This window comes from Salvia splendens, unplaced genomic scaffold (assembly GCF_004379255.2).
Source record: "Salvia splendens isolate huo1 unplaced genomic scaffold, SspV2 ctg142, whole genome shotgun sequence".
NCBI lineage: Eukaryota > Viridiplantae > Streptophyta > Magnoliopsida > Lamiales > Lamiaceae > Salvia > Salvia splendens.
The window spans coordinates 20,016-33,074 of NW_024598783.1; the positions used below are offsets into that span (position 1 = coordinate 20,016).

Consider the following 13,059-nt stretch of genomic DNA (forward strand, 5'->3'; position numbering starts at 1 on the left):
CGGCGATTGGGAACTAGGGTTCCATATTCTCTTAGTTGGGACTGATGGATCGGGCGAGTTTTTGATGGTGATGAATGCTGGTAAATATAGATCACGACACAGAGATTTACGTGGTTCGATTTACTGAGGTAAATCTACGTCCACGGGAAGAAAGGAGGGCAGAGTTGTATTGCTTGATCTGGTTTACAGCTTACAATACAGACTTGCTATCTGATATTTGATCTCTAGAGAACTTGACCCCTGTCTATCTGATCTAAGTTCTATTTATACATTGAACTAAGATCGTGGCTTGCATCACCACTAATGATGGTTGTGGATGTCGTGGAGGTCATGGAGATCCTGCATGGGTCCACTATCTCTTTGTTTGGTCCACTATCCTGCATGAGATCCTGCATGAGTCCACTATCTCTCTGTTTGGTCCACTATCCTGCATGAGTTGACTATCTCCCAGTTCGGTCGAATACTGAGACCGAACTGCTGAACTATTGCCGAGCAGCTTTTGCCGATCTGAGAGTAGAGCTTGATTGGTCGGCTTTTACCGAGCTGTAGGCTGGGGCCGAACTCTTTGGTAATGCCGAACTGATACTCTTCCTTGGGCTTTGGGCTGATGGGCCGTCACTGCTATTGGGCTTGTTTAGTACGTATCCCATCACTACCCCCCCCGAAAAGCGAAGTGAATCACTTCGGCGAAGCGAGTCACTTCGGCATTCTGATAAATGAAATTTTTATTTCGCTTCTAACACTGCGTATTTACAGCTCGGCGAAAAAATTTCATCGTGCTCGTCCTCGGTCTTCTGAAGTAAACTTCTTTGACCGGACTCGTCCTTGGTCTTATGAAGTAAACTTCTTTGACCGGACTAAGCTTGTGTCCTAATTCGGCGAGTTTATCGCGTGGATCGGACTTTCCCTTGTCCTAATTCGGCGAGTTTTATCGCGTGGATCGGACTTTCCCTTGTCCTAATTCGGCGAGTTTTATCGCGTGGATCGGACTTTCCCTTGTCCTAATTCGGCGAGTTTTATCGCGTGGATCGGACTTTCCCTTGTCCTAATTCGGCGAGTTTTTATCGCGTGGATCGAACTTTCCCTTTGTTGCAGTTCGTTTCAGACGAACTGCTTGTTTCTTAAGCTGAATTGTGGTCTTGTATCCTCCTTAGAAGCTTGGACTCACAATCGTTGGCTTATATATGTTCTAAGAAGGGGATCAGCCTTTAAAGAACAAGATACCTCAGTAACATTTGTAAGAGACGACACGCACATAGACAGACAAAATGCACATAGACAAACCAAACACACATAGACAAAAAAGGACGAACAAGCACAAAGAAAGCACATACCTCTAGGACCGAACTAGACACAAGACTGACTGACCGGACTGTCTCTTACAAATGGAACTTCTTGAGGTTGGAAATGTGCCATGTTCGGGGTACTTGTTCTCCTGACATGTGAGTCAATTTGTAAGACCCTTTGCCGAGGACTTCTGACACCCGATATGGACCTTCCCATGTGGGTTCGAGTTTGCCCAGCTTTTCTGCTCGGCTTACTTCGTTGTTTCTCAAGACGAGATCTCCCACTTGAAATTGCAGCTTTTTCACCCTTTGGTTATAATACCGGGCTACTTGCTCCTTGTACTTGGCTGCTTTTATGCAGGCCAATTCTCTTCTTTCTTCGGCCAGATCTAGTTCGGCTCTCAGTCCGTCATCATTCATTTCTGAGGAGAAATTTAGAGTTCGGGGACTGGGTACGCCGATCTCAACCGGAATCACGGCTTCAGTGCCGTACACCAGACTGTACGGAGTTTCACCGTTGGAGGCTTTGGGTGTAGTTCGGTAGGACCATAGGACTTGAGGGAGATTTTCTACCCATTGTCCTTTGGCTTGTTCTAACCGAGCTTTTAACCCTTTCACCAAGATACGGTTTGTTACCTCCGTTTGTCCGTTTGCTTGTGGGTGGGAGACCGAAGTGAACCGCTGTTGAATATTCAGCTCTTGGCACCAATTCTTGAATGTCTTGTCGGTGAACTGAGTCCCATTATCCGAAATGAGGATGTGGGGTATGCCAAATCGGCACACTATGTTCTTCCAGACGAAATCCAATGCCTTCGAGCTCGTTATCGTAGCTAATGGTTCAGCCTCTACCCACTTTGTAAAGTAATCCACGGCAACGATAAGGAATTTCATTTGCCGAGGAGCTTGTGGTAGTGGCCCTACTATGTCTATGCCCCATTGCATAAAAGGCCAAGGGCTTTGCATAGTGTATAGATCGGTCTGCGGCATCCTTGGGATATTTGCATGAATTTGGCACTTCGTACATGTTTTGACGAGCTGCACTGCTTCTTGTACCAAAGTTGGCCAATAATACCCCATCTCAGAACTTTTGTAGCTAAAGCTCTAGCTCCGATGTGGCTACCGCAAGATCCTTCATGAACTTCTCTAAGGATGTAGTCCGTCTCTTCTGGCCCTACACATCGCAATAACGGCTGAAGGTAGGACTTTCTGTATAGGACTCCTCCATGAAGTTCGTACCGAAGTGCTCGGCATGTGATTTTCCGAGCTTCTCTCTTATCCTCGGGCAGTTGTCCTTGATCTAGATACTGTAAGATCGGCGTCATCCAGTTCGGCGAGCTGGCTACTGAATGTACCTCAGCTTCATCAATGCTTCGGTGCATCAATTCCTCCACCTTTGAACTTGGATATGAGGCTAACTTACTTAAAGTATCTGCTCGGCTGTTTTCCGCTCTGGGAATGCGGATTATCCGAAAATAAGAAAAACTTCGGCTAATGCTTTGCGCTTTGTCCAAGTATTTCCTCATCCTCTCATCACGGGCTTCACTTGTACCCAACATGTGATTCACTATGACTTGTGAATCACAATGGATTTTGAGAGACTTGATAAATAGACTTTGCGCTAGCTGGAGTCCGGCAAGGAGAGCTTCGTATTCGGCTTCGTTATTAGTGGTTGGGAATAAGAACCGAAGTGAATAAGTTACCTCGTGTCCGTCGGGAGCGATAAGTAGAATACCAGCTCCACTTCCCGTTTTATTCGAAGCTCCATCTACGAATCCGCTCCAGCAATCCGGTGGCTCTACTTCGGATTCCAGGGGCTGTGCTAGTTCGGCATTGGCAGAATTTTTCTGTTCGGCAATGACAGGGATTGCTTGATCGAACTTTGCCTCTGCAAGAAAATCTGCCAAGGCTTGTCCCTTGATGGCTTTCCGAGGTAGGTATTCGATTGAGTGTTCTCCCAACTCTATGGCCCATTTGGCGATTTGCCTGATGCTTCTGGCTTAGTCAAAACTTGCCGAAGTGGAAGATCGGTTAAGACGCATACCTTGTGAGCATAGAAATATGGCCGCAGTCTCCTTGCTGCATTTACTAATGCCAGAGCAATTTTTTCCAGAGGTTGATACCTTGTTTCTGGACCTCTTAATGCTCGGCTTGTAAAGTAGATGGGAAGCTGCTTTAGGCCTTCTTCTCGTACAAGCACCGCGCTAATGGTCTGATCCGATGCCGCTAAGTATAAGAATATCACTTCGGCATCTGTTGGAGCAGAGAGAATAGGAAGCTCGGCTAAATAACTTTTGAGCTCGTCAAAAGCCTTTTTCTGCTCGACTCCCCACTCAAACTTTGGTGCCTTTTTCAACACATTGAAGAACGGCATTTGCTTTTCGGCTGCTTGGGAAAGGAATCTATTCAGTGCGGCTAGACATCCAGTTAGCCTTTGCACATCATGTATGGACTTCGGCATTGCCATGTTCTGAACAACTTGAACTTTTAGCGGATTTGCCCTGAGTCCTTCCTTTGAAACCCAACAACCTAGAAACTTTCCCGAATCTACCAAAAAGGTACATTTTTGGGGTTGAGTTTGAGGTTGGCTTTTCGGAGCACGTCGAGAGTGGACTTGAGATTGTCTTCGTACTCCGAAGTGCTTCTGCTTTTAACGACTATGTCGTCAACATACACTTCAACCTCTTTTCCGATCAAATGCCGAAAAAGCTTATCTACCATCCTTTGATATGTGGCTCCGGCATTCTTTAAACCGAACGGCATCTTTTTATAAGCAAAGATGCCGAAGTCAGTAATGAAAGCCGTTTTTGGAGCATCATTCTCATCCATTAAGACTTGGTGGTAGCCTTTGTATAAATCAAGAAAACAGAAAATTTCGAAGCCGATCAAAGCTTCTACTTTTTTATCTATGTTCGGAAGGGGATAGCAATCTTTAGGACAGTGCTTGTTTAGATCGGTAAAATCTATGCACATCCGCCATCCTCCTTCTTTTTTCTTGATCATCACAGGATTGGCCACCCAAGAGGGATATTTCACCTCGAATAATACATCCGCTTTCAGTAATTGGCGGACTTCGTCATGGATGACTTGATTTCTTTCTGCCGCAAAGAGTCTTTGCTTCTGTTTTATAGGCCGGACTGAAGGATCAATATTTAACCGATGAGTGATTACCTCAGGGGGCACTCCGGTCATATCCAACGGAGACCATGCAAAGACATCTTTGTACTCCTTGAGGAGCTGGATGGTCTTTTCCCGGAGTAGAGGCGTTCCCGCGAAACCGATCTTGACCGTTCTGGATGGATCATCTTCGTATAACTGAACGGTCATTGAGTTCGGCTCTGGTGTGACTTCGGTCATTTCGCTTGCCTCTGACTCCGGCTGCTGTGATTGCTATGCTTGATGATGCCGATCTGATTGCTCGGCACTTTTAAGCGCAATCTGCAGACACTCTTTTGCTCTCTTTTGATCACCTCGGATGACCGCTATCCCCCCTTTAGTGGGGATCTTGATGGCGAGGTGATAAGTAGAGCAAATGGCCCGAACTGCGTTGAGCCAGTCTCTTCCCAGGATGATGTTGTACGGGGACCGAGCTTTTACCACAAAGAATTCGATCATCGTACTGGAGCTTGTAGGCGCTTTTCCCACCGTGATCGGAAGGCTGATAATACCTTCAGGGCGGGTATCCTCCTGGGCGAAACTTTTCAGAGGAAGTGGAGCCGGACTGAGCCGAGCTGGATCCACTTCTAGTTTATCGAAACATTCTTTAAAAAGAATGCTGACTGACGCTCATGTATCCACAAACACTCTGTGGATCAGTTTGTTTGCCACTCCGGCTTGGATGACAATAGCGTCTCGATGAGGAGAGATGGCCGGGACGGGATCTGCATCTGAAAATGTAATCACTTCGTCCTGCTTCAGTCTTTTATGCGTTGGCTCCTCTCGATTAAAGCCTCTGCGCTCTGACTTCAGGGACGATTTAGTCTTCCCGGCTGGGAGAGCGTCAATAGTCAGGATTACTCCATCATATTGCGGCTCGTCATCGTCTTCGGGATCCTGTTGCCTTTTCGGATCCTGAGGAGCGCAGTTCGCACCTCTCTGTTTCTTGTTCTTTTTCGGCTGCTTGCTTTGGTATTTTTTTAACGTCCCTGCTTTCACAAGAACATCAATACCTGCAGCCAAATGTCGGCACTCCTCGGTATCGTGATCGTGGTCTTGATGGAAGGAGCAATATTGATCCTGAGGTCGACGCGCGGCCGATTTCGTCATCCGCTTTGGTTTTTCGAACATATCGGAATGCAGTTCGAAAATTTCCGCTCTCGACTTGTTCAATGGTACGAACTGAGCGGGCGGCTTCTCAGGATTGAGACGTGGCCCCAATCGGTCTTGCACCGGAGTCCTTTGAATCCTTTCAAAAGGAGTTCGGCGAGGATGTCCCTGATCGCCAAAAGGAGTTCGGCGAGGATGTCCCTGATCGTTATGATCGGGCTTCCTCCTGTCTCCTCGGGATGAGCTGTCTAAAGACCGTTTGCGACGGTCTGCCTCATCGGCACGGGAGAACTGGTCCGCAATGTCCCACATCTCTTGAGCTGTTTGCGGACTGCATTCCACGAGCTTTCTGTAGAGAGCTCCGGGCAGGATTCCATTTTGGAATGCCGAAATGACAAGTAGATCATTGAGATCATCTACTTGTAGGCATTCCTTGTGGAATCTCGTCATAAAGTCGCTGATCTTTTCGTCGCGACCTTGACGTATAGAAAGCAACTGAGCCGAAGTGATTCGGGCTTCCGCTTTCTGAAAGAACCTCCTGTGGAAAGCATCCATTAGATCTCGGTAAGATCTAATGCTGTCTTGGGGAGGCTATCGAACCACCTTCTTGCGTTCCCGATAAGCAGCTCGGGAAACAGCTTGCACATATGGACCTCATTGAGACCTTGGTTTGCCATGTTATACTGATAGCGTCCCAGGAAGTCATGAGGATTCACTAACCCGTCATAAGTCATCGACGGAGTTCGGTAGTTCTGTGGCAAGGGAGTTCGGGTGATATCGTCCGAGAACGGAGTCTTCAATGCTCCGTACATGGCGAACCCGACATCTCTTCGGTATGGAGGAGATGGAGTTCTCCTGTGATTCCGGTACCGAGGAGGAACAGGAACATGTCGGGTTGAGGATTCTTCTTCCTGGAAGACACGGCACTACTGCGGTAGTGACTTTCATGTCTGGATGAGGAGGGAGAATCCACTGTTTTCGTCTCCGGCTTTTGGCCTGTTTGCAGGAATGTTAAGAATTCATCCTGCTTCTCGGCCAAAAACAACTTGACAGCCTCGTTCAAATCGGGCTGCTGGGAAGACTCGGTGCGACGACTTCTGGAGTGGCTTGTTCCTTCACCGTGAGGACTGGAGACAGATTTCTCACGAGGCTGCTTTCCAGGCCTACGGGCTGCTGGACTAGCTTCCTCACATTCCTCACGGACGGAAGTATGGGTATTACGCGATCTGGTATGCATTTTTTTGGTGGAAGAGGATCAAAAACTCGCTTTTATCACAGTTTTGGTTCTCTGTTTCCCACAGACGGCGCCAGTGATGGTTGGGCGAATTTTTGATGGTAGTAAATGCAGGTAATAAATACAGATCACGACACAAGGAATTACGTGGTTCGATTTACTGAGGTAAATCTACGTCCACGGGAAGAAAGGAGGGCAAGATTGTATTGCTTGATCTGGTTTTCCAGCTTACAAATACAGACTTGCTATCTGATATTTGATCTCTAGAGAACGGAGTCTTCAATGCTCCGTACATGGCGAACCCGACATCTCTTCGGTATGGAGGAGATGGAGTTCTCCTGTGATTCCGGTACCGAGGAGGAACAGGAACATGTCGGGGTTGAGGATTCTTCTTCCTGGAAGACACGGCACTACTGCGGTAGTGACTTTCATGTCTGGATGAGGAGGGAGAATCCACTGTTTTCGTCTCGGCTTTTGGCCTGTTTGCAGGAATGTTAAGAATTCATCCTGCTTCTCGGCCAAAAACAACTTGACAGCCTCGTTCAAATCGGGCTGCTGGGAAGACTCGGTGCGACGACTTCTGGAGTGGCTTGTTCCTTCACCGTGAGGACTGGAGACAGATTTCTCACGAGGCTACTTTCCAGGCCTACGGGCTGCTGGACTAGCTTCCTCACATTCCTCACGGACGGAAGTATGGGTATTACGCGATCTGGTATGCATTTTTTTGGTGGAAGAGGATCAAAAACTCGCTTTTATCACAGTTTTGGTTCTCTGTTTCCCACAGATGGCGCCAGTGATGGATCGGGCGAGTTTTTGATGGTGATGAATGCTGGTAAATATAGATCACGACACAGAGATTTACGTGGTTCGATTTACTGAGGTAAATCTACGTCCACGGGAAGAAAGGAGGGCAGAGTTGTATTGCTTGATCTGGTTTACAGCTTACAATACAGACTTGTTATCTGATATTTGATCTCTAGAGAACTTGACCCCTGTCTATCTGATCTAAGTTCTATTTATACATTGAACTAAGATCGTGGCTTGCATCACCACTAATGATGGTTGTGGATGTCGTGGAGGTCATGGAGATCCTGCATGGGTCCACTATCTCTTTGTTTGGTCCACTATCCTGCATGAGATCCTGCATGAGTCCACTATCTCTCTGTTTGGTCCACTATCCTGCATGAGTTGACTATCTCCCAGTTCGGTCGAATACTGAGACCGAACTGCTGAACTATTGCCGAGCAGCTTTTGCCGATCTGAGAGTAGAGCTTGATTGGTCGGCTTTTACCGAGCTGTAGGCTGGGGCCGAACTCTTTGGTAATGCCGAACTGATACTCTTCCTTGGGCTTTGGGCTGATGGGCCGTCACTGCTATTGGGCTTGTTTAGTACGTATCCCATCAGGGACCAAAATTGAATTGGGTTTCTTCATGCAATCGAGCAGAATTTTCCCGCCATTCCGAAATCAATTAGATGCAACCCTTTGCAGTCTCTCACATCTCCGGAAGATTCATCTCTCAGCTACTAAGCAAACGCCCCGGCATCTCTCAAATTAAGCAGATTCACGCGCAGATCATCCTCCAATCACTCGCATCGACGCGCCTCTCTTTGATCGATTCGCTCATTCACTGCTATCTTTACTCCAAGAGCCTCAGCTCCGCCAGAATCGTATTCGATAACCATCGGTCTTCACCGCCCCCGCCGGTTCTGCTATGGAATCTCATGATGCGCGCTTTCTCGAAGCTCCGGCACTCTTCAGAGCCCATCAATCTTTTCCGCCGAATGATCGACGCTCAAGCGAAACCAGACGAGTACACATTCACTTTCGTGATCACTTCCTGCGCTCATCAAGATACGGTTTTGTGTGGGCAGGTCGTCCATGGAGTGACGTTAAAGAATGGGAATGTCTTGAATTTATACGTGGCTAACTCTTTGATTGGTATGTATGCTGCTTTTGCTAGAGTGGGTGATGCGTGTGAGGTGTTTGACGAAATGTCTAAAACAGACGTGTTTTCATGGACTAGTTTAGTGTCTGCCTATGCTAAGAATGGAGATATGTTAAAAGCAGGTGAGGTTTTTCGGAGAATGCCGTTGAGAAATGATGTAACTTGGGCTGTAATGATTTCAGGTTTGTTAGTTCTGGAATGTACACTGAGGCCCTTGGATATTTTCATGATATGTTTCGTGAATTCAAGCAGAACGAAGCAGTTCTCGTCTGTGCTCTCTCCGCCTGTGCAAATCTCGGGGCTTTTGATCAAGGGAGGTGGATTCATGGCTGTATCGATAGTAATCGCGCTTTACAAAGTTCTAATACTATGACTGCTCTCATTGATATGTATGCCAAGTGTGGAAGGATAGATTGTGCATATCTCGTTTTCGACAAGATCACGAAACGAGACATTCACAATTACACTAGTATGATATCAGGTTTGTCCATCCATGGGCGTGGCGAGGAAACTATATGCGTGTTTCAGCGAATGTTAGCTGAAAAGCTGAAACCTAATGATATCACTATTTTGGGGGTTCTCAATGGATGCAGCCATTCAGGCCTTGTGCAGCATGGCTCGTCGATATTTTACAGCATGGAGAGTTCGTGGGGTGTCGTGCCTAAGATTGAGCACTATGGTTGCTATGTCGATTTGCTTGGCCGTGCTGGCTATCTGGCTAAGGCATTTGGAATAGTCAAGACCATGCCTATTAATCCAGATGTGGTTGTATGGAGGGCTTTACTCAGTGCCTGCAGAATTCATTCGAATCTGAGTTTTGGAGAGCGCGTGATCAGTTATTTAGAGCTACTCGACTGTGGTAGTTACTCTGGAACTAAAGTGCTGCTTTCAACTTGTATGCTTCTCTAGGTAAATGGGGAAAGTCTCTCAAGTTCGAAAGATGATGGGAAAGCAGAAGAATCCTGCAGATATCGGATGTAGTTGGATAGAGGTGGATGGCGTTGTTCATGAGTTCCGAGTTTCTGATGTGCTTCATCCTCAGATATCTGAGATTCGGGAGAAGTTGGGTGAGATATTGAAAAGAGTTGGTTATGCTGCTGATGCCACACGTGTCTCGTTTGATCTAAGCGAGGAGGATAGAGAGCAAGCAGTGGCTTGGCATAGTGAGAAGCTAGCAATTGCTTATGGGCTGATGAATACTGCTTCTGGTGCTTCGATTCGAATAATGAAGAATCTCAGGACATGTGAGGACTGCCATGCTCTTCTGAAGACCATCTCCAAAGTTTATGATAGGGAAATCGTGGTCAGAGATCGTGCTCGTTTCCACACTTTTAGACGAGGCAAGTGTTCGTGCAACGACTACTGGTAGTGTCAAGATCAGTGACTGGGAAAACTTTCATAGTAGGTGATAAGTTGTGGATATTTTCCTCTGTTTTGACATATGAAGTTTTAAACATGATCATACAAATTTATTTCTAACATGATCTTATTTATGCCGAAATCTAATTCTTCAAATTAAAATTTGAAGATCCAAAGTTAAACAGAAAATGAAAATTAGAGAGAGAGAATGGTATATACATAAATTAGGCCACTTGAATTTGCCTGTTTTGAACAACTATTAATCTTCAATCCAACATCAGGCCAAAAAAAAGAAAATAAAGGAGAAAAATAAAAAATAATTCAGCTTCCAGCTTCAGAAATTGCTTTTAATGATGGTTGCCAGCCTCTAGATCTTGATACTGCTGTATTATTTCTTGATCTCTGTTTTTCTTGCTTCACCTGAAATAGATCATAAAAAATATTTATTAAATTTTTTGGAAACATTAGCTGTATATCTTGAAACTATATGGCAGGTTGCTTATATAAATTTGATGGCCAGTTAATATCACTGCTTTTTGTCATCTTAATTATCACTTTGTTGAACTGTATGTGTACTAATCCCCTCTTTCTTTAATCATCCAATAATAATTGAGTAAATAACTCATTCAAGATCCACATATTCTTAATCAAACTCATTACAGTAGAGTAGTAAATTAATCACTCGAAGAGAAAAATACCTGAGTTTCAAATTGTGGGCTTAATTTCTCTATTTTGTCAGCACCCTCTAATTTCAACTTAGCTTGTTTCTTAGCCCACAGCCCTTTCATCACTTCTGCAATAACAAAAGGAGAAAAAATTAAATAAAAATGAAACAACACTAAACATTAAGAAAGAATTAGCAAATTAATTAACCTTTAGATGCAACAAGTCTGTAGACATGACCAATAGCAAGAGTGTCAGTTGACCTAAGAAGTTTGATCCTCGTTATTCGAAGAGGGGTATTCTTGTCATTTACAGTAGTGGCGGCGGCCGCGGTGGAGGAGGAGTACAAGGTGGTGGTGAGGAGGAGGGCGACGTAGTGGCCGGGATTCATCTTCATGATTTCATTTGCAGACACAGTAGAATACAGCTTGTCTGCTCTTCCATTTGGATGTTGTATCACAATAGTTGCAGTATCAATGGCTTGACAGTTGCCCATTTTCTTGAGAAAAGTTTTTATTTTGGAGTTGTTGAGGAAGAAGAGGAATGGAGGGAGATGTGAATTTTAAGAAGGCTAGAGCTCTTTATAGGAGACCACTAATCATGAGCATGACCTCACCTCTTTATATATTATAGGCCCAATTGCCCTAAATAAAGCTGAAGTTTGGTCAAATTTGAGTTTTTATTTTGTCTTGTTATATATAGTTGTTTTAGTAGATTCGTCACTCTTATCCATTGGATTCTTATTCGATATTCTTTATGCAACTCTGTGTTAGTATCGTATTGAAAAGTTATGAAATACCTATAACGTGTAAATTGATATATATCCTAGTAACTAATGTAATTTGTATACTTATGTTATAGATCTATACATACTCACGAGATCACGTTATGTCATAAAATGGGGGTGCTTGGACTATTTTTTATTTATTTAAAATGCAAAAGGAAACAAAAACATGTAAGAAGATGTTCATTTAGTGTCTCTTCGATAAGTCAATGATATATGCCTTGGTTTGGACCACATATGATAGTAGTAAATGATGAATCTGCAAATCCTTTTCCTTTCACATGCTAAAAATATTTTTGTTAACGTTAAAATCATGCGAGCCATCATGTTTTTATGTCACACTATTTACTTTTTCGGTTAAAATCATTTATCTTTTCTATGCAGCAAGTTAAACGATAATTAAGTAACTTATTTATACACAAACAAGTTGATGTGTTGGTGTGTTAATGAAAGCATCTAACAAATTAATCTGATTTTAATTTACCATTATATCTTAAACATATCTATATGCACGCTTAGACTTTGAACAATTTGATTGTTATTGTAGAATATTAAATTTATAGTTGTCGGTAAAATGACTGCATCATATATATTTGATCTTTATTCTAGTATAGTTGGTAAAGATGTTTGTATTTTATTTGTGTGGTCTTATTATATTTTCATTGGTTACATTTGTGTAACTTGGGTCATATTCGGAAGTCTTTTTTAAAAAGGACATAAATTGTGAATAAATCAAACTTTGAGGATTATTTTAATTTTTTTTAATATTTATAAATTATAAAAGGGACCAAATCTCAAAGTTTGCACGCCCATTTCTTTCTTTGTCCCGCCCCTTGCTTGAGGAGTAAATAAATTTATGCTAAATGCTTTTTTTCATGATTACAAAATGTTCAACAAAACAAAAAAGATTGTACTGTCACAAAAAAAAATTATAAACAAGTAACAAAAATCAAACTATACTAACATCCAATCGCAAATAAGAGAACCAAGAAACATAGCAAATTAGCAATAAGTAATGTACCAAACTCTAATTCATTTGTTCACTCAATTTCTTGCATTTGAATAATACTCCCACAAAGAAGAAGCACCAATAATTAAGTGGATGTCGCATGTGAATTTATTTTTGGATTAAACTTTTTATCTTTGTGGGATTACATTCGCTCGAAGAGTCACCAACAACATTAAAAATTATCAAAATGTGCAGGTTTTGTCCATAGCCACGGTTAGGAATTCTTGTATTCATCTAATGAGCGCAGCGGAAATTGCAGACAAGAATAACAGATCTAGATTCATAATCATATTGCAAGTTGAGCACGTAATACACAACGGAACTAAATCTTACTTGTTGTTGTGCCTTCTTCTACGATTGTGTCCTGCAAGTTGAATCCACTACTATCGAGGTCCACGTGTATTCTGATCCGATGCAGGAACAATTCCTCGGTACAATCGCTCTATAGAGAAAGCTAGGAATTCTCTACAAAGCTTTACGTATTTTCTCTCTAATGTTACGATATTTCTCATCT

General features: G+C 43.6%; 1 protein-coding gene and 1 pseudogene across 1 annotated transcript; one reads left to right on the forward strand and one right to left on the reverse strand.

Moving 5' to 3' along the window:
* On the forward strand, positions 1 to 10,113 carry LOC121789106 (annotated as a pseudogene).
* Positions 10,114 to 10,354: 241 nt separating this feature from the next.
* LOC121789110 lies at positions 10,355 to 11,285 on the reverse strand. Its single transcript, XM_042187631.1, has 3 exons — positions 10,963 to 11,285; positions 10,788 to 10,882; positions 10,355 to 10,509 (listed from the first exon to the last, which is right to left on the reverse strand). Exons 1-3 carry the CDS (start codon positions 11,246 to 11,248, stop codon positions 10,411 to 10,413), a joined length of 480 nt encoding a protein of 159 aa, XP_042043565.1. The 5' UTR covers positions 11,249 to 11,285; the 3' UTR covers positions 10,355 to 10,410.
* Between the last annotated feature and the right edge of the window lie 1,774 nt (positions 11,286 to 13,059).

Bases quoted from the DNA above. Each gene is read 5' to 3' on its own strand.
- LOC121789110 (XM_042187631.1), bottom strand. From the start codon at position 11,248: ATGGGCAACTGTCAAGCCATTGATACTGCAACTATTGTGATACAACAT. The intron at 10,883-10,962 runs GTTAATTAATTT...TTGTTATTGCAG, and splicing joins CAGACTTGTTGCATCTAAAG to AAGTGATGAAAGGGCTGTGG. The intron at 10,510-10,787 runs GTATTTTTCTCT...GATCTATTTCAG, and splicing joins GCCCACAATTTGAAACTCAG to GTGAAGCAAGAAAAACAGAG.